This window comes from Suricata suricatta, chromosome 8 (assembly GCF_006229205.1).
Source record: "Suricata suricatta isolate VVHF042 chromosome 8, meerkat_22Aug2017_6uvM2_HiC, whole genome shotgun sequence".
Taxonomy (NCBI): Eukaryota; Metazoa; Chordata; class Mammalia; order Carnivora; family Herpestidae; genus Suricata; species Suricata suricatta.
In genome coordinates, this window is record NC_043707.1 from 37449220 (window position 1) to 37474580 (window position 25361).

At 56.8% G+C, this 25361-nt stretch overlaps 2 protein-coding genes across 5 annotated transcripts in view; one reads left to right on the forward strand and one right to left on the reverse strand.

The window, feature by feature from the left end:
* The window catches only part of LOC115299022 (AN1-type zinc finger protein 2A-like), a 123601-nt gene that overhangs the window by 34808 nt on the left and 63432 nt on the right, over positions 1–25361 (forward strand). The gene's annotated exons all lie outside the window — the stretch shown is intronic.
* Positions 21131–23617, reverse strand: GPER1 (G protein-coupled estrogen receptor 1). Its single transcript, XM_029948282.1, has one exon. It carries the CDS (start codon positions 23070–23072, stop codon positions 21993–21995), a length of 1080 nt encoding a protein of 359 aa, XP_029804142.1. The 5' UTR covers positions 23073–23617; the 3' UTR covers positions 21131–21992.

The window sequence follows — 25361 nt, forward strand, 5'->3', positions numbered from 1 at the left end:
CTGGTCTTGGATGTTGTCACATAGATGTTGTCAAATAGGTCTTATTTGTATGAGTTTTGGAATCGACTTGCATGTTTCATGAAAAGTCTTTTGTGGTTTCTTGAGGTTGCTCTTACATCATTCAGTCAATCATGCTTTTCTCTTAGGAGACTTGTGTGTCTGGCCAGGAGCGAGTGACCTGGACGGGGTCCCTGTGGCAAGCACAGGGCAGAGCCCCATTGGTCTGTCTTTCCTGTCTCACAATCTCAAAATACACAAACTACAACTCAGGGACGGAGGCTGTGGCCCTGCTGTGGCCCCGCAGTGCACACTCCCCGGACCTCCTGGGCCCACTCTGTCCCCATCGTCCCTGGCCTGCCGCACTGTGTGCCCTCCTCTCCGTCTGGGCAGGGGCTGTCTGTCCCACCTTCCTTTTGGAAATTGACCTTTCTGGCCTGACCAACCTTTTCGTTTCTTCTACCCTCTACTTCCTCAGCCATGCATGATGACCCTTCCCGCTTCCCCTAACTGCTCAGTAACCAGCCACACCCAGCAGCAGCTCACGGGCGCCAAACTAGGACATGAACTTGTGCAGCAAGTATGTACCAGAAACTGTTTTTTGTGCTGCTATGGAAAATTGTTACATATTTTTTCAACCAATTCTAAAAATTTTCAGGAAGAATTCTTCAGTTGTTTAAAGGAGGGTGAACCAGGCAAGATGGCTTTTTTAGCGTGGGGTTGGGGTGGAGTTGAGAAGGCTCTGGGACGCATGGCCTCCTGTGGTGCTCACCCACCCTGGCTGTGCTCACGTGTAACTTGTGTAAAACAACAGCAGGTATGTAAAACTGTACGTGTTTGAGACAGAGACATGGTCACATTACCGTGTCACTTAGCATCTGGGTTTACAGCCAGCAGTCACTGTTGGGGTGGAAAAATGACACAGAATGTGAGAAAACCCGATGATGGACACGTTCTGACCTTGGAAATAGATCATTTGGGTTAAGAGGTGAACAGTGATGGGATTGGCACAGAGGGGAGCCTGATATGGGCTAGGTCTTGGGTCCGGTGTTTCTATAAAATCAGAAGGGGCCTGTGCCAGTGGCGTGTTCATGTCAGCACATGCTTGCAAAGCACTGGGTAAGATTTAATGTCTGTACGTGATGGAAAACGATCTCTTAGGGGCGCCTGGGTGACTCCGTCAGTTGAGTGTCCAACTTTGGCTCAGAACATGATTTCATGGTTGTTGAGTTCAAGCCCCATGTTGGCCTCACTCCTGTGAGCACAGAACTTGCTTCAGATCCTCTGTCTCTCTCTCCTTCTGCCCCACTTGCACTGTCTCAAAAAAAAAACAAACAAACCCAAAACAGCCTCTCATTCCCTCCCAACCCCCCCAGAAGTAGCCTCTCCTCCTTAAAAAATAATAAAGGTTTATTATAAAATCAGATCTCTTTTTAGATTTTTTTTTTAACATTTATTTATTTTTGAGAGACAGAGAAAGACAGATTATGAGCAGGGGAGGGGCAGAGAGAGAGGGACACACAGAATCAGAAGCGGCTCCAGGCTCTGAGCTGTCAGCATAGAGCCTGATGTGGGGCTCCAACTGACGAACTGTGAAATCATGACCTGAGCCAAAGTCGGATGCTTAGCCAACTGAGCCACCCAGGCGTTCCAGATCTTACTTCTGTCAAAAGGTGAGCATTTCTCAAGACCAGAGACTTTAGGAGCACCGCGCTGGCTCAGTCAGTAGGGTGTGCGACTGTTGGTCTGTCAGGTCCTGAGTTCAGGTGCACATTGGGTGTGGGGCCTGCTTCATTTAAGAAAATAAAGAAACCAGAGATTTTGAGATTCTTCACTGAAGTCTTAGCTTTCACAGTCCGTGGCCTGGAGGAGGACACCCATTTTATGTGTTCACATATGCAGAGCACTCAACGCGGGCAGAGCACTTGTGCGAGGACACATGCGGAGCACTGATGCGCAGAGCATTTACATGCACAGAGTGCTAATGTGCGGAGCCCTCCCGCGGAGCGCTCCGGCAGAGCACTTCCACGCACAGAGCACTGACACATGCGGAGCCTTCACACAAGCAGAGCACATGAAGGTTGTGCTGGGCCTTTCCGGCAGAAAGGCACTCCCAGAATGGTGGAAAGGCTGAGGATGCTCCGGCTGGCTCTGTGCCACTGGGCTCTCCACCTTGGGGGAGCCCTGACCTCTGAGCCCATCCCCTCACCCGGGGAGTCAGCCAGAGCCCAAGCCCTGGCTCCTGGGCCCCTGCGGGTGGAACAGAGTGGTCCCTGTGTCCTGTGGCATCTCTGGGGTAGCTTCCGGGGACTGCTTGTTTGGGGCCTGCAGGTTCTCTGTTCTGTTCATTCTTCGATACTTTATGAAAATGGTCGGCTTTTGTATCTTGGTCAGTGTTTTTGGTGGCCATCCTTCCTCCACCTGATCAGAGTCTGCGGCAAATCCGGGCTCGGCGGGTCTCTGTTGGGCCAGCCAGGAGACATGCCAGGCATTGTGGGCCATGTGGTCTCGGTCACTGCTCAGGCTGCCCGTGTGGGGCAGAAGCAGACACAGATGGTATGTCAACGAATGGCCGAGTCTGTGTCCAAATGCAGTTTATTTACCCAAATAGGCGGACACGGGGACCTGGCCCAGAGCGCGCATTCCGCTGCTGCGAGGTGCCCAGGCTGCCAGCACTGGCCTCTGGAACAGTGCTCCCTGTCGCAGTCTTCCTGCCCCAGTTCCCGGGTCTCCATGGTACAAAAGGAAGCCCCCGGGTTGCACTTTGGTGAGGGATGGTCTTTATCTGGGGCCCTAGGAAGCTTGGCAGGCCTGTGGGTTTGCCCCAGGGACTGATGATGGCCCTGTGTCATTGCTATGGGCACCGCCACATAGGGGCTGATTAGAAATACAATACGGCATTGGTTGGAAAGAAAATTAGTATCTTCGTAGAGTGGTCCTGATGTGCCCCTCCTTCCTGAGTTTGGATACTTGTGTTCTCTTCCTGACACAAGCCCCAACGGTCCAGGATGTAAGCAGGGGGCCTTTTGGCCACCTGAGTGCCCCGGTCCCTGGCTCCTCTATCCTGTGTAGAGGCTGCTGTCTGAGCTCCTGGCCGCAGATTGCTGGAGGAGCGAGTGCGTGTCTACAGGGCACAGAGCCATGACCGGACACCCCAGAGGGGAGCTTGCCTGAGGGTCTTAAAGGCTGGTGGTGATGCAGAGGACAGACCCTAATTCGGGAGTGCTGGGGGGGGGCTGGGCTCTTTACTGCTCCCTCCAGGTGGGGACGGTTGTGGGGGCCTAGAGGCCTGAGGCCCCTTTTGAGGAGCTGACCTCAGGGTGGAGCGGCTAGTTGTACAGTGAGTCCCTGGCACTGCCTGTAAGTGCCGGAGGGGCTCTCTGGCGTCGCAGTGGACTCTGTACCGTGCATGTGCGCTGCCTCCCCCTCTCTGTCCCAGCCAGGGGAGGTGGATGCTGGCCTTGGTGAGGCGGGACTTTGAGTCAGCCTCTTAACAGAGAGGGGCGGTTTCCCTGTCCTTGGGCAAGTCTGGCTGAGACAGGGTGGATGTCTTGGGGTCAGGCTGGGAGGGGCCCTCTGTCCCACCCGCTCTGTGTCCACTGGTGCCAGCTGGTCCCTCGCAACCTCGGCTCACACCACAGGAGCCTCCCCGTGTGACAGGGATAGGCCGCCCCGTAGCCTGTGTAGAGCGCCCGTGTTCATGCTCCCGTGTGCTCTGTGTATATGTGCCAGTGCACACGCGGGTGCTGGCGTGTGGTGCGGTGCGCATGGTCAGTGTTCAGAAGCGTTCTGCCACCACCTTGGGCCATACCGTTCTAGGCTTTCGAACACCTGCTGAGTGAAGGACATCTGGGGCATTTCCAGATCTTGGCTTTTAGGAGCAGAGCTCCTGTGAGCGTCCGTCAGCACAAGTGTCGTTTCTCTGGGGGAGGTGCCTGGAGGATGGCTCCTAGGCTGGCTGCCCACGTGCGTTTGGTCTCCAAGGAGCTGCATGGCGTCCAGGGCGAGCGGCTCCCTCGTCTCCTATCCCCCTGCCACCGGTGCATGTGTGACCCGGCTCCTCAGCATCCACCCTGACGTTCTGTGTTTGTTTCCTCGGTCTGTCGTTCTGATGCCCGTGCCCATGCTTGGAACAGGACAGCCGAGAGCACCCTGGGGCTTCACTTGCTCTTCCGGGGTTTGTCCCGGGCTTGCAGTGGCAGGCACCAGGGTTTGTCCTGGCCTTGTGGTGCCGCCACCCTGTTGGGCCCAGCTTAGATGTGGCCTTGTCTGCCCTGCCCATGTACAACATCCTGTCTTTATCCCCAGGCACTTTTCTGGGTGTGGGGGGTGGTCTTCACTGGGTAGCATTCAGAGTTGGCTGGGGCCACGGGGCCCACGGTCTGTTAGGCCGGCCTCAGTGTGCCCCACAGTCTCTACGGTGGGTTTTCTCTGCTTATTTGTCAAATATGAAGAATTGCAGAAAAGTTGGAAGCTGATCAGCTTTCTCTGCTGCCATGGAGAACTGGCAGTTGTCATTCTGGGCCAAAGAAAACAGGCTCCCCACTCCTGCCCCCAGTCCAGCTGTCTGTACGTCCACAGCTGCTGCTCTCGCTGCTGCCACCATCAGCCAGGGCCACATTGGTGGCTTTGCCTCCTTGTGCTCAGCAGAAGGTAACTCGGCAGAGTGGAATTTTAAAAAAGCAAAATTTGTTATTTTTTTCTGAGTTATACATCACTAATGTAAAAAAGAAAAAGAAGGAGAAAGCAGAGAAAAGCAGATGGAAGGAATCAGGCTGATAACCTCATGGCATATCTCTTGGAGCATGAGTGCTGTGTTTTTGCAGCGGAATACTTTATTTTCTGGGTGCAAGAGTGCCACGCTAGCTTCGGGTACTAGAAGGTCTGTGTTTTCTGGCATTGCCGAGAAGAGGGTAGCTCGTGAGTACTCTGGTTTCAGCTCTTTGGCTACGACTGCAAATGGTCATTCTCCTCGTGCATGTTGGTCATTTGTTTTTGCAGCTTGTAGGTTTTTACCAGGTTTGTTGCAAAGTCAGTCTTCTCTATGTTGATTTCAAAACTCACTCCTCATGCTAAGAGTTTTAAGTCCTCTTTTTTTTTTTTTTTTTTTTTTTTTGAGAAAGCGAGTGTGAGAGTCCGGAGCAGGCTCCACACTGTCTGCATGGAGCCCGACCTGCGGCTCGACCTCACGAACTGTGAGGTCATGACCTGAGCCAAAATCAAGAGTTGGACGCTTGACCTTCTGAGGCACCCAGGGTCCCCCCTCCATCTTTTATGTTTCAGATAGTTTTCTAGTCGAGTGACTCTTGGTTATGGCTTTTGCCTTAAGCAGACAGCCCCCCCCCCCGCCCCCGCCTCTCCAGCCTGCAGGACCTTCCCGCTGCCTCCCAGGCAGAGGTTCCCCTGCCTGCCTGCACCCCATCCTGCCTTATGCCCTCTAGGGGTTACATTTCTCTAGCCATTACAGAAAGGGAGGGTGGAGCCACAGGGCTTCCCCGCTGCCTCAGAAAGGGGCCTCCTGGTTGAAAGTCGGCTTCTCAGTTCCTGCTGCTGGACTTGAGGACCTACCCCACCCCCTCGGCTGGAGGAAGAAGCTGAGAGCCAGTTTTAGCTTTTGCTGGTGGTGTGCATTCTATGTCCGGGGTCTCCAAAGGTGGTTCCCAGGGAAAACGAGAGCAGTTGTGTGGAGACCGTCAGCGTGTGCCACTGTCGGCAAAGTCCTCCCACAAACCACGCGCGTGGCCCCTGCTTGAGCCCCTTTGCTGTGGTCTGGGGGCACCGGGCAGCCCATGGGCCTCTGGCTGGGCTGCACTGTGGCGTTGGCTGCCTCCAGCCCGGCAGCCCCAGTGGATGGGCTTGGGTGTGGCCCCTGCACTGCGCGGTGCCGGGGCCACAGTCAGTCTCTATGGGCAGCGGTGCATGTGGTTGGGTCCTCTCAGATGAAGGTGAGGACGGAAGAGATTTCCTGGCTGTGCGCTGGGCTCAGTGCTGGGCCCCAAGATGTTGGTGCAGACAGGAGCTCAGAAGTCAGGTCCAACTGAGGGCCTGGTGAGGTGAAAGGCTGTGGCCCTCAGCCCTAGTCCAGACTCTGCCATTCACCCCAGAGCAACTGTGGCACGTTAGTCAACTGCTGACAGTTGTCATGCCTGGGAGCACACTGCGCTCGAGGGAGGCTGTAGGCCGCGTGCTCACCTGGGGTTCAGGTGACCCTTAGGAGAGCGAGCTGGGTCGGTACCCAAGTGGGACTCACTGGAAAAGAGCTCTGTGCCGTAGGTGACCTGGAGCTTCCAGTTTTCAGCCTATTGTGAAATCTGAGGTCAGTAGCTCACGTATCAAGCTCTGGCCGGCCTGGTGGATTGGTTGCCATGAGAGGTACTCCTCCTGCCTGAGACACGTGAGCGTGGGGAACAAACGTGATGGCATTGCGTGGCATAGCTGACAGCTGGCCAGTCATCGGAGCTGGGCTCGTGCTCTGGCAGTGGCGTGGCCGTGGCCTGTGGCCCGCACACTTATGTGCAGGTGCCGGAGCCCCGCTCTGCCCCAAAGCCAAGAGCCATGTGTCCTTCATACAAACAGGAAGGCGGGGCGGACAAAGAGTCTGTGATGGAGAATCAGAATCCCAAACCCACAGCGTGCATAGGTGCCAGACCCAAATTTGCAGTGACCCATGACCTAGGGGCCCTCACTCAAGAAATTCACAGGGAGACTTGTTTGGACCAGTGGGATTCACAGATGCTCCAGTAGAGACGAGAGCAGAACCGGCCCCCGGGACCTCCCACGGAGAAGGGCTCTCCTGAAGACTCTCCCACGGTGGAGGAGCATGGGCCTCGGGCTGAGAAAAGTGTCATGACGGTCCACCCACAAGATGGGACAGAATTCCCATAAAACACAAGGTAGGGCACCTGGACAAGCATAAATAGGCTCAAGGGTTTGGGGAATGAAGGGAGAGTCAGCACTGTGTCTTGTCTCCCTCAGCTCAAGAGCAAATGGGAGGCTGGAAAGGAATCTGACTGAAACCGTGAGGGCGGCAGCCTCGCCATGGAGTCAACGGTGGTGGGCCAGTTGGGGCCAGGTGGCACTGCCCCCCAGGAGTAAGGAGGGAGGGGAGGGATGGCAGCACAGGGCGGTATTTGAAGGTAAAGGGGCAAGTCGGGTCCCAGATTCCTGCTTCAGGCCCAGTGGCAGCACAGTGGGGGGCTGGCTGGTGGGGAAGGAGCAGGTCCGGGGCCCAGACACACGGCTGCTTCCCGTGCTGTTGCCATGAGTCCTGGCAAATGGGAGGCACAAGCTGGCGTGGGAGGCCTGCTTCACCAGGAGGGATGTTGGTTTCTGGGAGTTTTCGGGCATCTACAGGCGGTGAACTAGCAGTGTTCTTTTAGGGGAGAACTTGGCTGGGGTGAAAGATGAAAAATAAGGAAAATCTTGGCACTTTTTTTCCACAAGACACTGTAGCGCAGCCTGGGATCCCACCGGGGATGCTTCTGGCAGCCTGCTGGGCGCACATGTTTCTTGACCTGGCTCGTTTCTGGGGCCTTCGTTCTGGCTGTGGCCTGGGTCCTCTGCGGTGAGCAGGCACACGTGGGAGCAATTTTGGGGTGCTCGTGTGTGAGCAGCCTGCTGTGTGCGCCATGTGGCCTGGCGTCGTGCAGGGGCCCACAGGCTTCATCTGTCCCAGCCCAAGGCGGCCGTGCTGACCGGCATCTAAGAACACTGACGTACAGCACTGTTTGAAATAACGTGGTGTGTGCCCTTGAGATGCTTTGTCTGTTTACCAGAAAAATAGCATCAGAGCAATGCAGCAAGAAAGTCAGCGAAGAAAGCCGCCGCTCTGCCCTGCTGACATCCAGCGCGTTCCATCTGAAGTGTCCTTCCCGTTCCTGAGATGCTGCTGTGAGCGCGCGTCTCTCCCGTGCCCGAGCTCTTCGTGTCAGCGGTCTCCACCTTAAATCGTGTTCTTAGTCCCTGAAAACAACCCCCCACCCCATACTCCAGGAAGGTGGGGCAGAGCCATTGTGAAAAATGCAGAGAACGTGGCGGTGTTGAGAGAGTGGTGTCTAGTCCGTGAACACGTTTGTGTTTTTAAAGATGTGGTTGGCTTCCAGGCAGGAGGCCACGCTCCCCTTCATCATGCCGAGTCTGTGAAGTGAGTCAGCATCTGACTCTCACCATTATGTAGTCCTTCTGCCATTGGGGGACTGAACCACACTCCGCCTGGCCCCCCCCCCGGTTGGGGGGCTCCATCTGCTGCTTTCCTCAACGCCCAGCGTTGTCATCCTGGCTGCTACAACCGCCCTGGAGGCCCCAGGCCGGCCTGTCCCCCTTCCTGCCCCGGAAAGAGCTGGCTGGGAACCTGGCCTCTTGGGTGAATCTCTGCTTCAGTGGCTTGTATTTTTGGTTATCTTTCTTCTTGGCTTTGGAAGAGGAGTGTCCTGTGGCCTTGGGAGCTCTGGGCCCTGGTGTGCATGGGTATTTCAAAGCTACAGGAAACTGCCCCAGGGGTGCCAGGAGCCGATGGGGGATGTGCATGCCTTCTAGGAGGGCTTGCCCGGGGCCTCTACCAGGACTGCTCTTCCTCTGTCAGGCTGCGCATAGTGGTAACAAGCTTCCTGCCCTGCTCTCCTTCTGCTGGAATTATCTCCACTTCCTGGCTGTTGAGAGGAAGCCACTAAATTTGTTGTTTTCAGTCGAGTGCACGCTACATTATTTAAGGAAGCTTATTTCATTATAACATTCACTAACATTTATGAGGGATATTAATTGCTGGCTAGTCAGACAACATGCGCAAGCAGGTTCTCCTGTTTTGGATCTGAAATACCAGAATAGGCAGATTAGGCTGATTGTTTGTTCAGTCTTTTCAGAATTATTTTTGTAGTGGGATGGGAAGATTTCCCAGGACGGAGTGCTCACAGCTGGGAAAACAGCCGCCCCTTTGAAGATGGTTTTCCCAGGCGCAGCGCTCATGGCTCCTGCTGCGAGCAGCATAGACAGGTCTAGTGTAAACTCGCTGTTCCTTTGTGAGCTCCTGTGGCAGAGGACGAATGGCCTTTTCCTGGCCAAGCTACATGGTCCCTACTTTGGATAAACCTGGAGGAGGCTACATGGAGCCTGCTTTGACAAACCTGGAAGAGGCTGCATGGCAGTCTGCCCAAACAGGCAGGGAAGCCGCCCTGAAGGGGTGGTGGTTGCACTCCCCAGGTGCTAATCTTCTCTTCCTCTGTGCCCAGCAGTCACATCTTCTAAGGCTGGGAATAAAAGTGGAGGTTGAAGCCCTGACTACCTCCCCAACAGGCTGTCTGGACGGTGCCATCCTCCCCTCCCCCTAGCCTCTGTTGGCCATGGGGCCCCACATGGAGTCCCTCGGACTCGGCACAGCCGCCACCTGAGGCCAGCCGGCCTGGGTTCAGGGGCGGGACAGAGTTGTGGCTGCAGGACATCTAGCTGGGACGAACATCCAGGGGCCACCTCTGGGAATGCTGCAGGGGCATGGGGCTCAGTGTGCAAGCTGGGCTTGGTGACCATGCTGGGCAGGAACCAGAAAGCGGGACCTAAGTAAGTGTGAGGTTTACACACCCGTGTCGGGGTACATAGGCCAATGCCTGTAGCACAGAAAGCCCGAGATTCAGTCCCTTAAGTAGGCTAGAAGTTGATTCCACAGGCCAGGGGTGAGTAGCCCGGGTCTGGGGTGTCCAGGGACCTGGGCCTCGTTCACCTTAGTGCTCTGCCTCCCCTGGGGTGCTATAGCTGCCGCGGCGTCAGTGGTGGCTCACTCTGTACCAGTGTTCTAGTTCCGGGGCAGGGGACAGATGGAGTGAGTGCCAGTGGCTTCATTTTCGCAGAGATGGCTGGGAATTTGTGGGCAGGCCTTCCACTCATGCCCTGCTGGCCCCACCCAGGTCATTGGCTCATCTGGCTACTGTAGGTGAGGTGTTGATAATCGTCCCCAAATGGACAGCCAGGAGCCCGGTCAAAACCCAGGGACTGTGTTCCCAAAAGCAGGAAGAGGAACATGGGCACCCAGGAAAGTCTCCTGGGTGGGAGCGCCTCGTATCGAGTTCTGAGAGGAGGGCTGTGGGCAGTGCTTAGTGCTACAGGCTTGTTGGGGAGACCTGGGTTTCGGCAAGGCACCAGGCTTCTTCCCGGTGCCACTGTCAGACAGAGATCAAGCGTGGGTAGTGCACAGGGCAGCCCCAAGGATGCCATGAGGTACAGATTGGTTGACAGGGTTCCTGTGTCAAGTAAGTGCTTACGGAGTGGCACTTGCTCCCATGGTTGTTGGAACAAGTGACACGTGTGGTAACATATGTCCTTTTGGGAGGATGGGATTTACTCATGCCAGGTGACCCATATGTGGATTTGAGCGCATCTGCGTTTGCTGAGGGCCGCGTTCCGTGCTAGTGTTCTGGTGAGGTCATCGCTGTGGAACACCGCGCGTCGAGTCTGGCTGTGGCATCAGAATCTGAAGAAGCGCCCATGGCCCCTGCCCCCTGAGCTTCCAGCGTCACAGCTGAGAAGAAGTGGTGGCTGCAGATGTGGCTTGTGGCAAGAAGGGGACCTGAGGCTATGGCGGGGGACGTGCTGCGGCGCTGTGCTCTGTGCGTGTCACCGTGCCTTGTTCTTTTCATCGGGGAGCACACAGAAATGGAGTCGCAGTTTCCACCTCGGGAGCCTGAACTAGAGTAACAAGCACCGGGTGATGTGTGCCCTCTCCGCCGCAGGCGCTGCAGGGTGGCCACATCTGAGCGAGAAAGCATCATCGTGACAAGTGCCAGTAGCACGTGGTGGCTGGACTCCTGTCCCTGACTGTGTAGGGCACACATGGGGGTGTCTCCCTGGAGGGCGACGCGTGCCTTCGGCCTGGCAGGGTGTCATCCTTGCCCTGAGCAGCTGACCGGTGGTTGCTTGTGAAGGACGGGGACTCAATTGTGTGGCCCCTCTGACAGCAAGCTGTTCTGAATGAGTTAGTGGAGCACCTTCCTGAGGACCACGGAGGCCACTTGAGTGCCTCTCCCAGTGGCATGTGGCATCTGCCACCCTTTTTTGCATGGAGGGATCTCTCTGCCCGGCCAGACTGGGCAGGGGGCAGGCCTGGGGGACCCCAGATCAGCTAAGATGTGGGTGATGCACGGTGGAGTGTGTCCGAGTGCATGAGCGTTTGTGTATGTGTGTGTGTGTGTGTGTGTGTGTGTGTGTGTGTGTGCGTGCTCATGAGGCTCTAGCCTCCCTGGGCGCCCTGGCACTTTACAGCCACTGCCATGTTTGAGACTGTCCTGTGCGGCCGGCAAGGGCTGCCCTCCTGTGCCCAGGCCCGCGGGCGGCCCGTCCCTGGCCAGAGAACCAGGTGTCTGAAGGCAGCTCTGCCCCCCGGGCGTCAGCCGGGCTGGATGCTGGCCCTGAGGCATGATTGGGGCCATCGTATCTGCCACAGGGTCATGAATATAACTCGGGGAGCAGGGTGGAAATGTGCCTGTATGTATATTCTGAGTTTCCCTGTAGTATGTGCTTTGTAAGAAAGAAATTCAAACCTGTGGTATTTTCTGTTTTTCCGGCTGCCCCCACATCCTCCTCATAACAAACACCCTCAATCCCCACGTTGGTAGTTTGTGCAAATAAGAGATCTGAAAATTAGAAGCGTCCTGTGTTCACACAACCTCATGGAACTTTGGTTTTAAAAAGAAAACAGACTTTCTTCAAGAAAAACAAACAAGGAGAATTGTACTTTCAGAATGCGACCTAGAACCCCAGTCAAGCGGGGCACACTGGAGTAGTATGTGGCTGATCTCGAACCAGGAGCCCTGCGGCCGTGTGGGGTCTGGGAACACAGCACTAAGGGCGCCCGTCCTGGGGCTCACCCGCTGCCACCCCAGCCTCCGGGCCACTGGCAGCAGGCTGGGGGGAGGAGAATGGAGTTCTCTCCGGCAGGCAGGTCCTTTCCTTGGGACAGGATATTGTGGAAAATACAGTCTGAACTTTTGTTCTGTGTGCGGTCCTGGCGGGCTCAGCTGCCCAGAGAGCTTTGGTGGCGGCACTGTGCACAGGAAGCCAGATGTGCTGCGGGTGTTTGTAGGGGGCCGAACCGATGTCCACCCGATGGTGTAGCCAGGTGTGGACAGGCCAGGCCCTGGCATGTCCTGGGGATTGTAGGGGGTCGTAGCAGTGCCGGATGACCCCGAGGGGGGAGCCAGGAAATGCTGGGAAGCAGTGATATCAGGGTGTAGACAGAGGCGGTCTGGTTCTGTGTCTCTCCTCCTGGCCCCCCCTCCCCCCCAGCCCAAGCTCCTGCAGTGTCTGCCCCCATCCTCTCCGAGCATGGACCCCTCCCCTCCCTTCTAAGGTGTGCCCTCTAAGGGAGCTGTCTTTCCTCTAGACTGAAGTTAACAGTTCCGTGCTTTGTGTGTCTGACCTCTGGCTTGACTTTAAAAACCAGCTCCTGGACCGTGGGGTGGGGTTTGCAACATGCCTTTGAAGGAGGAGGACCTGTTAATCCGGGAAACAGGAGGACTGCTGGTATTAGGTGCTCCAGAGCTGGGGATCCTGTTCATGCCCATCTGCAGACAGCCAGAACCTCTGGTGGGCTTCCCTCTTCCTCCTACCCCCCTCCCCTTTTTACTGTAAAATATGCAAACAGAAAAGTACCTCCACTCAGGAGCCACACCTACCTCCTGAAATCACCACCTTAGGCTCTTAGTAGCGTCACCTCCTTGCTTTCCTCCAGCGTTGCATTTCATTGCATTTCTCAGGTGTGCATCCCGGTACGTGGTTGGGTTTTGCTTGTGTTTGAGCTCTGTGTGGGTGCAGCTGTGTTACGTGGGTTTTGTTTTTGTATTTTACTTTGTTAGCCAAGCCGTATTTGTATGTGGTACCCGTGCAGCGATGTGCGGCTGGCAGCTACTGGTTTCATCTATGGGTGGATGCGGCGTGGTTTACTCGTTCCCGTGGCGGTCATTCGAGGTGTTCCAGGTTTTGGTCATTGTAGACAGTGCTGGGATGGCCTCCTGTCCTGTGTGTGCACATGTCTCTCAGGGCCATGGACCTAGTTGTGGAGTTGCAGGTCTTGGGATCTGTGGATCTTCATCCCCACTAGATAAACCTCTCATTATTGTCTATTTCTGTGAACAAATCGCTACGACATTCATTGGCTTAAAATACCAGGTGTGTGTGGATGTGGGTCTGGGCCAGGCTCTCTCAGGCTGCAGGTGGGATGTGGTCTCACCTGAAGGCCTGAAGGGAGCAGGGAGTGGGAATCTGTGCCTAGCCTCCCTCCGCAGCTGTTGAAGGATTCGTCCTCACTGGCGGGTACCCTGAGGGCCTCACGTCCTAGCCTTTCAGGCCTCTCCATGCGCAGCTCACCGGGCTCAGTCGAGGTGACAGCAGGGTGGAGTGGCTGCATCTCTTGCAGCTGGTCTCAGAGGTGGTTTCCTTTCACTTTTGTTATGTTCTCTTGGTTAGAAGCTTGTCACAACGTCCAGCCACCCCAAAATGGGTGTGGATGCTGGGAGGTGGGGACCATGGGGACCACTTTAGAAGCAACCTGCTGCAGGCTCAGTGCCTTCCCAGAAGTGGGAATTGTGGTGATTGTGCGGGGGTCAGAGCAGTGCCAGGTGACCCCCCCGTGGACGTTTGCACAGCAGCAGAGGGGAGCTCACGACGGGCCCCTTTGTGGCAGCCCTGAGTCTTGTCAGGCCCCTGGTGATATTGTTAGTGTGCAGTGTGTCTCACCGTGGGCTTTTAACGTTTTGATGATTTTGTACTTAGAGGGAAAATAGACTCGGAAAAAAAGCCAAGATCGCAGGAACCCAGATCGGAGGCATTTTGGGAAGCACGCACCCCTCTGTGCTGGAAGTCCTGGGCCTGCTGTTTGCCCGCTGTCAGCACCCGCCCACGCCGGCCCCCTGGGCGCAGGTGCCGCTGCTCTGGGACAGGCTCCCGCATGGACCGTGAGTGTCTCACACCCCCGCTCCCTCCTGTGCCGCCTGAGTGTCGGAAGGTGGACTCCACACGTACCTGAGACTCGAGTCCCCGCTCTCCCAGAGCCGCTCACTCACCCTTCCCCCGGCGCGCACCGCTAACACCTCACTGTGCTCAGGCACAGCGCTTGGGTTTATTCCTTCTTATTGTGGTAAGACACATATCGTAAAATGACCATCTTAGGCATCTTTCAGTGTGCTGTTCAGGGTTACTGAGCACATTCACGCAGCTGTGCAGCTGTCCCCACTGTCTGTCTCTAGAACAATCCATCTGCCACACTGAGGAGATGTTCAGTGTCAAGTTGAGGAGACGCTGTGTTCCTGCTTTTCTTTGGTTTTTACCATGCTGCCTCATGCCAAGGGCTGCTTCTGCATCATCTGTTCTGATCGCTTGGTTGTTCTTTGTCAGCCTCTTGAATGTGGTGCATGACCCTGACCGAATGTTGAATGTTGCAGCAGCCCTGCATCCGTGGGGCGAGCCCTCCTCCAAGGTCACAGTGAGTAGTGACGTTTATGTGGGGCTGAATTCTGCTGCCATCGTCTTAAGGGCTTTTTTATCTAGGTTCGTGAGGGACACCAGTCTGCAGGGTTTCCGTACAGTCTTCACCTGATTGTGAATTGGTATTTCGTGTCAGTTCTTTTAATGTTTGGTGAAATTCAGCAGTGAAACCCTCTGGGCCTGGAGAGTTCCATTTCAGGGGCTTTTAAACGGTGGATTCGGTTTCCGTGAGAAGTTCGAGTGCTGTGCAGAGCGAGCGTCTCTTCCTTGTGACTTGTTGGTGTGGACGGTTGTGCTGTTGGAGGATTCGCTCTACTTTCAGTTTTTTTTCAGAGATTGACATTTCCTGCGGGTATTTCCAAGGCTGACATTTGTGTCTTTAAATGCAATAAGCAGGTGTGTTAGGAGCAGGCTTGGGTGTTCTGGCGCGAAGTCTGTGCACCGGTTCAGGCCTCTGGGCATCTGTAGTTTTTATATTTGTGTTGCTGCGGCTTTCACTGCTTACCTGCTGCCTCCCACGGCTGCCTGGCCACTGCTTTTGACAAGCCATCCATGGGCGTTTCCAGTGCCTGGCACGGTTGTGTCCTCCTGGGAGCTTCACTGGCTCCCGCAGGGCGCCTGGGGGGGCATTGGCGAGCGCCACCCCTGCCCCTGCCTGAGGCTGGCTCACAGGCCCCCCCGTCCCCGTCATGGGGGGTGTTGGTCTCCTCAGTACCCAGGGTGCTTGTTTGCTAGCAGTGGGCACTCGTGTGCGTGTACGTGTGTCTGTGCACTTCTATGCGCATGCACATGTGTGCACGTGCACTTGGAGGGGCGGGGTGAAGGCGACACAGGGTCTCAGGTCACCAGCGTGTCAGGTGGGGTAGTACTAGCGCAGCCCTTTGGGGCCTTGGCCCACTGTAGGATATGTGGGTGACAAGTGCCTCAGGACATTGGTGACTTGTGCTTGCAATCATTCCCCTCCCCTCTTTCCCACTTTCTTCTAGAAACTGGTCTGGGCGTCCTCCACATCTTCTGATTTCCCATGTTTTTAAGGTGCAGACCACTGTGTGAGTCGCCAGGTCAAGCTGTGTCCACACTTGTCCGAGGCAGGTTGACTTGGGTGTTGGCTTGGGACCAGGTCTTCGAGCCTGGGGGTCATATTGCAGACACTCTGGGGTGGTTCTGTGCAGTGACCTTGAGGGCAAGAGCCTTCAGCCTGTCACTCTTTAGAGGAGCTGGGACTCTGCAGTGGCCTGCTCTGATTTTCTTCCTTTTGGGGCAATTGACATTTTTGAGTCAGCAAAGGAAAAGCCTGCATCGTTCACTGAAGACAGGTGTCCTGAGTGGAGCCATGTCTCCCGTGAGTGACGTGTACCCCCTTTCCTGTTGGCCGCCAGGGTTTGTCATGATTCCTGCGGGGCTGAGGACCCCCCTGTGCTCCTGGTGGCAGCTTGGAATCACACTCAGGCTTTGAGAGCCGCCCCTGTTCTTCCCTCCTCCGAGTAGCAAGCACCCCCTGCAGGGCCCTGTTGAAGGGGCTGTGGGGTCTCACACGGCCCCCTCCTTCTGGAGTGGGGCTGGGAGTAGTGGCCATCTGGGCAGGGGCAGGAGGCAGGAGAAGTGTCCAAAGCACTTCCCGTCATTGTGGTGTCCCTTCAGGGGACCTCATATCAGCAGGGGTTTGGATCAGGCGGGCCCAGCCTCCTGGGAGAGCCTGGGGGACTGTGCCTTTTCTGAGAATAACTGGCATCTTTCCAGGACTCCCTACAGCTGATTTCTTGTGATAAGTTTTAGATTGATTCCACCCTGGGAGAAAGGCCTAGAATTACCATCAGGTCTGGTGCACTTTTGTTTTGTGTTCCTTGGGCTCTTAAAACCCTTGTTCCCACAGAAAGCCCCCACCCCCTGGACAATGGCAAGAACCAGATTAAGTCACCGGGCCAGCACGTGTGCCGCCACAGGGGTGGGGTGGAAGCCCGTGCTGTGTGTTTCCGTGAGGCCTGGGCAGGAACCCCCCTCCCCCCGCCCCGCCGTCCCGCGGCTGTCCATGGTCCCCGACGGGGCCACCCCCTCACCTTGGGCCCTCTGAGAGGGCTTGCTGACTGAAGGTGGCCGTACTTCCCAGTCAGGGGTGAGGCTTCTCCTGGAGGGGGGTCTGGGGGGAGTGGGCAATGGGAGGGAGGGAGAAGCTGGGACCTGGTGGGCATCTTACGACACTGCTCTCCCCTCCACCTGCCTTTCAGTTTGTGGTGGTCACTGGGCTGGCTGATGTCCCCCCCACCCCAGATCACCCCCAGCCAGAAGCCAGGAAGGCGGAGTGCTCCCAGGCTCCACAGCTGGGCCTCGGTGATGGGCTCTGGAAAGATATGCTGATCCATCGTGTGATGAAGCGCAGGCCTCCCTTCCCCGCTTGGGTGACCAGCAGAGTGCAGAGGGGAGCGGGGTCCTGGGTGCTCAGACATGTCGCCTGACCCAAGGGGAGAGACGTGCACCTTGAGCGTCGGTGTCACTAAAAGGACGTACGTGTTGCAGACGTGGGTAAGAATAGCCTATTTGCGAGGGTCCAGAGCCCCTCGCTTCATGAGGGCATCCCAGAAGAGATGGGGGTCAGCCTACGACTCCACCCTGGGGACTGGCGCCTGGCCGGGGCAGTGTCCCCACCACCTAACCTGGGCTTGACTTTTTACTAAAGTGCTGTTCCTTTATTTCTAACTTGCCAGCGTACCGAAAGAGACCCCCAATAATCCACCTGTACCAGTGCGACAGGGCGTATGCGGGGACGGAGGACTGAGCTCAAGGACTCAGAGTCACAGCTTCCCCGGGCATCTCCATCGATCCATTCGTAGGTGTCCATGGCGCTTGCGAGGTCCCTGTGGGGTGTGGGCCATCACCCCTGTCGGGCGAGGGAAGAGAGTGCTGTCTGACCTCGAGGTGACCGAGCAGCTCCAAGGACTTGAGCCTGCGTCTGCACGAGGCGCTGTGGGGGAGTGTGACCTCCCGCGGAGCGGGTTTGGTTTTCTTAAACAACAACTTGGGTTGAGATGCAATTTGCATGACACAAGCTTACCCACTTCAAGTGTGCAAGGCGTAGAGTCACAGGGTTGCCTAACTGGTACCTCTGTCCCAACTGCAGAAAGTGTTCTTCACCCCCAGGAGGAGCCTGGTCCCCGTTGGCATCACTCCCAATGCCGCCCCCCAGCGCCCGCCTTCTGCTTCCGGTCTCTGCGGCGGGGCTCCAGGAGGTTTGGGTTATGCCGGGGCCTGGGGTGCTCAGCCCTCAAGTCTGGCTGCTTTCTCTGAGCCTCTGGTCCTCGGGGTCCCTCCGTGCTGTGGCAGGTGTCAGTGTTCCATTCCATTTTGTGGTCCAACCACACTTTGTTTATCTGTTTGGCCGTCTCTACCGATGGGCCACCTCGAGTGGTGCTGCCACGACACTCACAGGGTTTTGTTCGAGCACCTGATCCGGTTCCTACAGGTCTGCGCCAGGCCTGGCCTTGACACTCCGCACGCTTTGCCATCTGTGTGCCATGTCACTTTGCTCATCCTCTGCTGTGTCCTCCGGGTACCCCCCCAGCCACGAGTCCTGAGCTCCGTGTTTCTGTGGGAGAAGAAGCTCTGGACCTCGGGCGCCAGGCCGTCCGCCTGTCCGGCTCCCCAGCACCACGCCCTGTAGCATTTCCTTCAAGTAGAACGTCCTGTCCAGGGTCATGTGTCACCTTGAGATGCTTTATCTCTTTACCCTCCCTTAACTTGGGACACTCTCTTTGCCTTTCTTGGTCTTTGTGACCTGACATTTTGGGTGAATGCCCTGACCCCATTTTGGATCTTCTGTTTCTTCCTGATGGCACTGAGGTCACAGCGCCAGATGAGGACATGGGAGTGTCATGCACTCTTCAGAGTCCGCCTCTGGACTCCCCTGCTCCCATGGGCTCCTTGTTGGCGCTCAGGTAACGGCTGTCCCATCTCTGCTGTGTGGTGCCTGGGTCCCCACATGAAGGCGGCCGGGTGTCCTGCTCCTGTCGGGTGTCCCGGTTTGGCCTGCACTGTGGACCCTTGCCCGTCTCAGCTTGGCTGGGATGGTCACCAGCCTGTAGGTGCCCTCCGCTCACTCGCCCGCTCCCCTGTGCACCTGTGCCAGCTTTAATCTGTGTTCCTTTTATGTACAGCATGTGCACTTATGTTTGTTACTGCAGCAGACACTTGGCTTCTTATCCTTTGTTAGTTTGTGATTGTGTTGATGCTCAGGGTGCCCTGGATCCAGCCAGAACAGGGAGCCACAGAGTGGGCCCTGCTTGTGGTTTCCTGCCACAAGGAAGATAAGATTCAAAGCGAGAGGGTCACAGCACAAGGACATGGGGACCTACCAGAACGGTTCTCCCTGGCACCGGCCCTAGGGTATCAGGCTCTGAAGAGACTCCAGAGGCCACCTGTCCCGCCTCCCGCGCAGTGAGGGTTCTGTCTTGTCCAGTCAGGACCTCTGCTTGGCACTTGCCCTTCCAGTGACTGTCCAGGGGACCTGCAGCAGCTGTGTGCCAGCCTGCGCATCTGGATACGGGCTTCGAGAGGGTGCAGGTAGGAGCTGTGTCTGATCCTGCCAGGCCTGTGCCTCAGTCCACACCAGCTGCAAAGGCCTGTTAAGGGGCCTTTCCAGGACAGGAGATGGCTTGCAGGTGCAGGGCCAACCCGTTTCGGCTTTCACACAGTGTGTGCCGGGAGGATAGAAGCCCACATGGGGGTCCTCACCTTGATCAATGCTTTGAGGCTTTGCTCAGACACAGTTCCTGCCCAGAGATCTTGGGAAGGGGTCTCCCTTCTGCTCCTTCCTGCCCAGAACCTTCCGCCGGGAAAGAGTCAAGCCTGTGACCTTGATCGACCTCTTGATCCTTGAGTGCTCTAGGGGAAGGGATGTGGGTTTTGGAGACGTGAGCTGTGGGTCAGTTCCTGGCTACATCGTTACCTTTCAAGATTTGAGCAGTTCAGGACTCTGTCCGAGTAACGGGGACAGTGTGTAACCTCGTGGGTTTATTGGTGGGTCAGAGGAGGTGTGTAGTCTGTGTCCCACCGCCAGCCGCCTGGGTCTCTAGGCTGGCCTCCCCTCTTCCTGCAGGAGCGGTGCATATTCGAGGAATCCCCTGCGTGTGGTCAGATGCTGCAGGTGGGGCCCCCCGTCCTTGGCCCTGTAGTTGGGAGTGGTCAGCACTGGGGTTAAAGGGGGGACCTGGTAACAAGCAGCGATTGCAGGGTGGATGCTTGGGTGGGTCTGAGTCCACCCCTCAGAGCTGCTCACGGAGAGCTCTGAGGGTACCTGAAGGGACACATCTTAGACTCCCTCCTGGCTCTTAGGGTACGAGGTGCATCGACGCACTATCTGTACCCTTTGTGGACTCATGACCCGTGGGGGTTCTGGAGAGGCAGAGGGGGGATGGAGGACTGCATCGCCGCCGCTGGGTGGGTGTGGTGTGACCACGTTGCGGGCCGGCTCGGCAGCAACCCCGTACTGATGTGCCCCACGCCTGGCCTACTCGTTTGTGGGAACCGTCCCCAGCGCTTAGTCGGTCTTCTGTCCTGCAGCTGGAATGTTTATTTAGAAAGTGAGTCTTGGGGGACTTGGGTGCTGCAGATGGCATTTCTGCAGGGTCACCATTGGCCACTGAAAATATTTACTTGGGAGGGCCATGCTCTCTCTCATTGATGTGCACCCATAAAAACCATTTAAACTACAGACGGCTCGGGGCACCTGGGTGGCTCAGTCAGTTAAGCCTCCAACTTCGGCTCAGGTCAGATCTCACATTCGTGGGTTCGAGCCCCGCGTCAGGCTCTGTGCTGACGGCTAGCTCAGGGCCTGGAGCCTGCTTCCGGTTCTGTGTCTCCTTCTCTCTCTGCCCCCCTCCCTCTCATGCTCTGTCTTTCTCTGTGTCAAAAATAAATAAAACACTAAAAAAAAAAAAAATTTAAACTACAGACGGCTCATTTTCCTGTTCCCTCAACATGGTCTCACCTCTTCAAAGGCCTTGCTTGTGTGAAGATCCTTGAAGGTCCCGCTTTTCTGGGGAGGTGGGCCCCCTGAGTGGAGTGTGTGGGGTTCACGTTGGTCCTGGCTTAGCCTGCATTGGAGGCTAGGGCCTGCAGCCTCAGCCTGCATTGGAGGCCTGGGGTCCCCAGTCATAGCCCACATTGAAGGCCAGTATCCCCAGCCCTCATTGAAAGATGGGGCCCCCCAGCCAGCCCACTTGGAGGCCAAGGCTCCCCAGGCAGCATGGATGGACGGGGACCCTCCGGCCACAGCCACATTGGAAGGCAGGGGCCCCAGTTTGTGTGTGTCAGACCATGGGGCCCCAGGCTGGCCTCATCAGAGGATGAGAAACTGCCCCCCACAGGGCTGCCTCCTGAGCACCCTGAGCTACTGCAGACCCCATGCCTGGTGCTGATGGTACAGAACCTTCTGGAAGAGCCGGGGCATGTGGTACCTCTGCAGTAAGGCTTACTTTGGCCTCTAGAGATTGTGCGGCAGAGTGTCAGACATCTTAGAGACACCAGATGCATGCAGGTGACTGGACCTAGGTGTGGCCTCGTGAGGGAGCACTGGACGGGTGGTGGGCCAGAGGTGTATTCTTCTTGTGAGGAAAGACCAGTTCTGATGCCGGGGCTGCCCGCCACCCCCCCCTCCAATTAGCAGGAGCACCGAGAATCAGCATGTGACTGTTTTATTGACAAAGCCTCAACATTCCTAGCGGTCGTGAGGTTTTATCTTCTACGTTTTAGGGAGAACTGTTTACATTGCCTTCCTCTTCGCCCCCACCATTGTTCTCAGAGGCCAGCTTTTTACCACACACACCACTCCCCCTGACCTGCACTCTCGTGGTCTCAGTCCATGGTGGTGTGGGTGCAGATAGGACCATAGTCAGCGGTGGGCTGGCGGCTCTCTGGCTGGAGAGGATCCTTCTGGCTGAGGCAGCCCAGACGCTTGGGGTTGCTCAGCCCGGGTTGGCGAGCAGCTGTTCTGAGCGGGGTGCACAAGAGAAGCGCCTCTCCGTGCCTCTCTTACCCAAGCACACTTGTGGGTACTGCAGGGAAGCCACATACCACAGACATGGAGAGCGGACCACACCGTCTGAGTCAGATCTGCTCCCTGTGTTCTGTCCGGACTTCATTTTTCCCAAGGATGGCAGATTTATGGCAGATTGACCTCAGAACTGAGGTATTTCCTCCAAAGTGTCCCCATCTTTCTGCTTTCGTTGACCAACCTGAGAAATGTCTTCTGCAGGACACAGGGCGTGCCGAGAGGAGCCCATGCCGGTCCCTATCCCTATCCACCAGCGCCATGACCTGTTGCTATGAGCAGGGGTGGGGAGCCCCAGTGCTGTGCTCATGGCCCTAGGTCAAGGTGGCCTGCGGTGACGGCCCCTCGGAGCCCAGGCGTGCCTGCTGCTGGGGCGCGGACGGTCCGGCACGCTCCATGTGGGTTCAGGGCGTGGTGTGGCCCAGCCCTTCCTTCGCCTTGCCGTGCGGGTGACACAGCGTTTGGTCTCTGCTGGCACAGCTTGCTGTCTCTACACCGCGCTGCTGACCTTGGCGTCTGACTGCCGGGTGCTCTCTGGAATGACCACCTTCAGGGCGGCGTGGCAGGAGCGGCTCAGGGCCGCCATGCTGGCTTTCTGCTCGATGTACAGCCTCAGTTTGTCCCTAAAGGTCTCCCCCAGAAAGCTATAGATGAGGGGGTTCAGGCAGCTGTTGGAGAAAGCCGCCAGGTTGACAATGTGGCCGGTTAGGGGGTATGCGTGGCGGAAAGACTGTTTGCAGGGAGCGTCTCCTGGCTGCGTGCGCTGCAGGAGGTGCACGCTGATGAACACGTTCTCCGGCAGCCAGCAGACGAAGAAGACGAGGACCACGGCGAAGATCATGCGGAGCGCCTTCTGCCTCCGCGGGCGCAGGCCTCGGTGCTTGTGGGCCTTGACGAGGACCCGGCCGATGAGGGAGTAGCACAGGCCAATGATGGCGAAGGGGATGATGAAGCCCAGGGTGACCTCGAGCCACTGGATCTCCTTGACGTCCGCGAAGCAGAAGCAGACCTCGTCCGTGTGCTGCAGGTGCGCCGCCGTGAAGGGCACCAGCGTGGCGGACACAGAGGCCATCCAGATGAAGCCGCAGCTCAGCCTGGCATGGTGCTTGGTGCGGAACGGGCCGGAGCGCACAGCCTTGGCCAGCGCGAGGTAGCGGTCGAAGCTCATCCACGTGAGGAAGAAGACGCTACTATACATGTTGACCTGCAGGAAGAGGGACATGAAGGTGCACAGCGCCGCCATGTCGTAGTACCGCTCATCCAGGTTGAACACCTCGATCAGGGAGTCGGCCACCAGCACGAGGTCGGCCGCCGCCAGGTTGATGAAGTACAGGTCGGGGATCGTCATCTTCTCCCGGAAGCTGATGTTCACCACCAGAATCAGGATGTTCCCCACGAAGCCGATGGGGAAGAGGAAGATGGTGTACAGGCAGGAGAGGAAGAGCCCGATCACATACTGCTGGTGCTCGGAGAGCTCGCCTGTCTGGTTTGCCAGGACGCTGCCAGGGGGCACGGGCGACACACCGAGCCCCGGGGAGCTGCTGTTATAAGCGGCCGGGTGCGTCTCCATGCCACAGATGAGCACGGGGGCGGTCTTGTCCGTATCCCTAGGTGTGCCCCGGTCAAGGTTGGCCACACGGCTCACAGAAACCCGACCTGAACTGTGAATCCATCTCTAGAGAGACAGGTGATGCTGTTTGAATCAAGCCAGATGTTTGTAAGATCAGAATTCAGCGCAGGCAGCACTGGAGGCGGTGCGGGTCTGCTCTGCATGCAGCTGGGCAGACGGAGAAGGTCCTCCATGTCCACACCGTGAGCGGCGCCTCGCCTGGGCCTCTGTGGTCGGTGGCTGCTACAACCTGGCTGGCGCTCACCACCTGCTCACCTGAGAGAAGCAGACAGAAGGGCAGTGAGTCTGTGATTCAAGGCTTTACGGCTCTCTGCCAGCACGAACGTGGCGGTGGGTGGCCACCGGGGGAGGTGTGGGGTGGGACTTGAGGTTCTAGCATCTCAGAGATTTGGTTATCACTGAGCTGAGGGAGAAGAATTAAGTTTAGAAAATGCCCTGTCTTCTGTCCCCAGGGCTCCCAGGCCGCTCAGTCCGAACTGGAGCCTGGACAGTGAGTCATGCTAATACATGGTGGATGCCTTTTTTAAAAATAGTCGAATAGCAGGCCTATGAAGTAACGTGGCTATTGGATCTGGAACTCTCAGGAAAAGTACTATATGTCAGCAGAGGAAATCAAATTTATTTCAGCATCTGTTGGAAAGAGAGTGAAGATGGGAAGGGAAAAATGCCGTTTCTGCGAAGGCCGCAGCCCCCGGATGCTTTGTGGAGACTGGAGCAGAGTCTTCGACGGTACGATCGATCACAAAAACCTAGGTTCTCCTGCTACCCTGGGTGCAGGTGCCCCAAGTGAAACTTTCTTTGATAGGAACTGAAAGGGAATATGTAATAAAAATGGTACTTGATGTAGGAAATAAAATTTATTCAGTGTTTTGATAAATTACTCTAAGACCTAACACATCTTTGTAATGATGTCTGTAACCTAGAGACCGGGTTTAGAAAAGCCAGAGACCTTTAGACTATTGCTGCTGACAGGTCTCATGTCCGAGGCTGCCCACCAAGACTTGGATCGCCTGCTCGGCCTGAGAGTTGGGGTGGGGGTACCGCTGGGGGTGCTCCTGGCATCCTGGGGCAGGGGCCCCCACAGGGGAAGCCAACCTGGCACATGAAAATGGCCTTGAATTGTCTGTCTTTTGAGGGTTTTGTTTTTCCCTGTGAGATGGTTCAGAACCATTTTTGAAGTGTTGCCAAACCAGACCTGACATGTGCCAACCCGCTGCTCCCAGGTCTGGCTCTAAGGGAAACCCCAAGAAGCGAAGCTGAACGAGACCAGCCACTACCTTTGGCTCAGAGAGGAAGTGTTGCAGAAGGAGAGCTGAGCTGGGGTGAAGCTTGGGTTCTGCGTGTCGTCTTCATCTCTAGTGGATGCTGCCGGTCTGGCCACATAAATGTAATTGCGCCCAGATGCCACCTGTCCTGCGTAGAGCCTCTGTTTTTAACTCCTTTGTAAGAAGCTCTCTGAGAGCTTGTTTGGCTCTCGAAGCGGAACCGTGGGCCGCTTTGGGCCCGTGGGCGTCAAAATAGGCTGTGCAGGGAGTGTCCGAGTGAGTCCTGCACTGCTCCCCCACACACGTGGGGCTGTCTGTCCTGGGCAGATCCTCTCACCGTCACCATGGTGTGATGAAAGCACACGGGGACCGGTGTGAGGTTCCTGCTGACCCAGGACCCTTGTGAAAGTGGACCATGGGTTTCTAAAGATGAGTGTCAGTTTGGTCTCATTTTGCTTCAAGTGTCCACTGCCTGTCCAGTTCCAGAAAATTAAAACCACATTGTGTCGGGTCTGCCGGGTGTGTGTCTGTGTGAAGGAACCCCGGCCACCAGCCGTGTGGCTAGGCAAGCGGGTGTCCTCTCGGCCGGCCGATGGGTGGCCCCGCAGACCGAGCAGCTCCCTGGCCTTATGGGGGTGGGGCTCGCCCAACCAGCACACGACAGCACAGTGGGGAATGCCACGCTGGGCACGCATCACGGAAAGCCCCTTTGCACAGCCTCCCCTCCTGTCCCGCAGGTCCGTGTGCTGTGTGTCTGCCCCGCAGCCTCCATGCCTGGGTCAGCAGGGTGGCCCTCGTGCCCCCATCTGCATCCAGCTGGAGCCACAGCATGCTGCACCACGGCGCCGACTCCAGCCTGGGCCCCAGACCCACCTACAGTGCGGTGCTGACCCCAGCTTGGGCCCCAGACCCACCTGCAGTGTGGCTGGCCCCCCCAGCCCAGGCCCTAGACTCCCCTGCAGTG

What these genes read in the sequence shown, in the direction of transcription:
- GPER1 (XM_029948282.1), bottom strand. Translation starts at nt 23,072, where the DNA reads ATGGAGACGCACCCGGCCGCTTATAACAGCAGCTCCCCGGGGCTCGGT.